Raw genomic sequence first — 3,741 nt, forward strand, 5'->3', positions numbered from 1 at the left:
CAATCAAACTTGCGAACATTCTGCCACAACAAGCCCACCCTTTCGACAAACGACCAATCACATTCACTTTATTCACTAGTGTAAAGTCGTGCATCACTCGGGAGAATTGGGAAATGCAGCAGTCGGAACGACTGTTTCCCTACGACTTTAAAATGGTGAAGAAGAAAAAAAAAATGAATCAGGCAAGTTTCCTAAGTGAATTAACCAGGCGATGCAAAATGTGATGTCATCATACATTTAGGTTACGTTTGGCTGTAATAAACAGGAGGTGCAGTTAGAAAGCTCATGCAAAGTATTGTTGGTGAAGCGATTATTTTTTTTTATATATATATATATATATGTTGCAATCGCAAAAGTTGTTCTGACTTAATCATGGAAGTTAGTGTTAGTGTGGTACATGGAAAGAAATTTGATTCTAATGCTTTCATTCATGCCACCGGCAGGAGGAGCAGCCGATCAATAATTAGAGGTTGATGTTGGAACGTATTCAATCTCCTCTTGAGCGCATTTTTAACATTTAAAGACCATCAAGCTTTCCTGAGATTCTTTAGTGCACATAAACAAACAATGACGTCTACAGTGAAGAACTATCAGAGAACAGTTTAGCTTCTGACCCACAAAATGGTACCAGAGTCGATTAAACCAACTGTTCTAGTACATTAGTTCATGTGATACTATTAAAAAAATCATCAGCAAAGTGTTTTTATATCTCAGAGCACTTTTAATAGTCAGATTTATTTTTTAGTTTGATCAAACTGATGAATCTGGTCCATTAAGGACCCAAAGCAGGATCCAAACTGCTTAATTTACCCTCAATGCAAATGTTGCATTGTCGATGCAATCAACTGGTTTTCCTTAGATAGAAAACTTTGAATCAATCTGACTGTATGATCTGGTAAACTGTAAAGTGCCTTGAGATGACATGTGTTGTGAATTGGCGCTATAGAAATTAACAGAATGGAACTGAATTAGTTATTTTTAATTAGCTTTTATTCCACAGCTGGTGGCTGCTGCGGTTTCCCTGTTTAGGAAGCTACATAGCCAACCCTGCTGCTGTCTGCTGAAGCTAAAAGCAAACTAAAATTAGTCTTAGAATGTGCTGTTTTTAAACAATACTACTTAGTTATGTCTTCTTTGCAATATTAATGGTCTGGATAGAGTGTGAGATTTGTTTGTTACTTCCAATAGTGACTGACATACACTGCATTGCAGTAACATAAGAACAGTCTATGTTAATATTTCTATGGAAAAATCAGCTGTTTCTGTGTTTCTATTGTTCTTTGTATCCAAACTTGCATTAAGTTAAAGCTGCTGTCTTTAATAATGTGACATAAAAGTAAACCGTAGCCGTCTTGCCTTTATTTACTCAGCCCTGTTGCCTATCTGTTATGTTCTGACATTTCTTGCGCTTTCATGAAGCCACGTGGTTTCTGTCCTCCACACAATGAAAAAGTGTCACTTCGCAGTGAAAAGGCGGATTGTGTCTGTAAGCGGCGGCCATCTTCAGGCCATTGTGGTGCTGTCATGGTTTCCTTCCTGTTGCGCCTCTGACTTTGTCTGTACCTGCAGGGATTCTTGGCGTAATCTCTGAAAGTATGTGTTCCTCAATGCATTGTGCTCAATGGCCCCTCCCACCCCTCGAAACTAATCCTCATGTCATCAGTTACCACGGCTACAGACGGCGGCCGTACTCTTACATTGTTTATGGCTGCAAAGATCCTGATACTGATTGTTAGTTTCGGTGTCACTAATGAGGAATGCACCAAAGACCAACATTTATTCTTCACTTTTGAGATAATCTCTTGTCCAAACTGCTGCAGCCTAATCACTATTGGAAAAATATTCTCTAGTCTCCTAATAAAAACTGATTTTATTATGAAGTTTGAGTTAAAAATATATTCCTGCAGAACCTTTTATAACATTCATATTCCAGTTCCTTTACTTATTGGTTTGTTTTGTTTTTGATGGATGTTTTGCATGTTTATGAAGTTTTGCACACTGACTTATCTCTGTAATGTATTGCAGTTCTAAAAACATTTCTGTGATCCAAAGTCAACATATTAGCCATCACAAAGCAGGCACTGCTCCTTCTACTCATGTCACAACAAACTCTTCAACACTGATTAATGAGTTTGAGTTTTTTTTTCAGTTGATCTCTGTGTTTCATTTTGAGTTTTCTCTGCTTGTTGTATTTTACCCCCTTATCAGCTTCATTATTAACTACTGCGCAATGAACTTTATGGCAGTCATAATCACAGTTGTAAGGCTGACACTCTTGTGTTCTTTCTCTGGTTGCATGATGCAGGCTCAGACAGCCCGACTACGAATGCAAAGGATGTGACGACACACACACGGGCCATGAAGCTGAAGCACCAGGCGCTCCAAGGCCGGCTGGAGATCTGCTTACAGGAGCTGAAGAAGCTCTGCATCCAAGAAGCTGTGAGTGAGACCTCCAGTCTTTGTAATGATGCTTGAGCGTTTTGGTTTGCTAACTCAGAGGATAGATGAAGGTATTCTAGAGATGCTGGTGAAGATTCTCAGTCATCAAGGTCATAGTCATTCAAAAAAAAAAGAAAATTAATAACAATCCAGTGGACTTTGTTTCCAAGTTTGAGGACATTTCGTTTTCCATCCAGGAAGCTTTTTCAATTCAAAATGTTAACGCTATTCCTGACATTTTGAATTAAAAAGCTTCCTGTATGGGAAGCGAAACGTCTTCAAACTTGGAAACAAAGTCCACTGGATTTTGGAAGCATTATAGAGATGTTTAATCAGGCTGTTTCAGTGTACAGTCAGCGTGATTCATCGCTGTCTTAGGGAGGCTTACATTGGCGGGGCAGCTCTGTTCAGAGTCTTTGTGACACATTTTCCTGCCAGTTCTCCTTATTCCACAAAAGAACTATGATCCTTTTTTTTTTTTTCCCAGAAGGGCTCTTATGTTAGCTAGCTTAGCTTCTTAGAGAAAAACAATTGAAACCGGTCATTTGGTCAACCGAACAAAGGGGAAGTCATAATATATTATTTACTAACGTGTGGTTCCATTAAAAAAGTCCCTGTTACACTGAAGATCAAGTCAATATGCTCATTAAAAATTAGCATAAAGGCCCTTTAACTTTCATCTGGGCTTCCTCCATAGCACAGACGCTGGTTAGGCTGAAACTTTTAGAAATATGGAAATATGACGATACCCTGACTTTTAAAGAAAAGGTCTGGTTAGCAAGGAATAACCAATGGATCATTATTTCTACCTAAAACTAATATGCTCACTGTGATTTAATGAATTTAGGGTTAATCAGTAAAGTAAAAAAATCACTGATTCTGGTAGCGGCCATTTTTGCCCAAATATAGTAACACCTTCCTCCTGCCATCTTCCAGCAGTGACATCATGGTGCGGTAAGCCTAGCGCCATATTCTCCGCTTTACAAGCAAAATCAATGGGAACTACTAGACACATCTGCAATCAAAAACAATTATTGAAGATTTCCAGAGGACTTCACCATTGAAATTCACCAGAGCTATAGTTAAAATGACGATGCCCGCGTGCATGACTGTTGTATGCTGGAATACATTGGGTAAAAGTGGGGGGAAAAAATAGTTATTTCACCTTTCTGATTCCTGATCCTCCATAGACGGGTTAGTCGTTGGATTGCCAACTTCTGGCCAGAGAAAAACACGTAATATGTAGCCAACATTTGGAAGAAGAATGTTTTCAAGATGACTTGGATAATAGCGCGTTGTGAC

At 38.8% G+C, this 3,741-nt stretch overlaps 1 protein-coding gene across 4 annotated transcripts in view; it reads left to right on the forward strand.

Moving 5' to 3' along the window:
- Window positions 1-3,741, forward strand: part of LOC107100812 (uncharacterized protein C1orf106 homolog) — a 36,001-nt gene that overhangs the window by 22,702 nt on the left and 9,558 nt on the right. For all 4 annotated transcript variants that reach the window (XM_015399457.1, XM_015399458.1, XM_015399455.1 and 1 more), the window contains exon 3: window positions 2,306-2,439. In XM_015399457.1, coding sequence (XP_015254943.1) covers window positions 2,306-2,439 — 134 coding nt within the window. The remainder of the gene's footprint in view (window positions 1-2,305; window positions 2,440-3,741) is intronic.

Source organism: Cyprinodon variegatus, unplaced genomic scaffold (genome assembly GCF_000732505.1).
Source record: "Cyprinodon variegatus isolate N-32 unplaced genomic scaffold, C_variegatus-1.0 Scaffold1014, whole genome shotgun sequence".
NCBI lineage: Eukaryota > Metazoa > Chordata > Actinopteri > Cyprinodontiformes > Cyprinodontidae > Cyprinodon > Cyprinodon variegatus.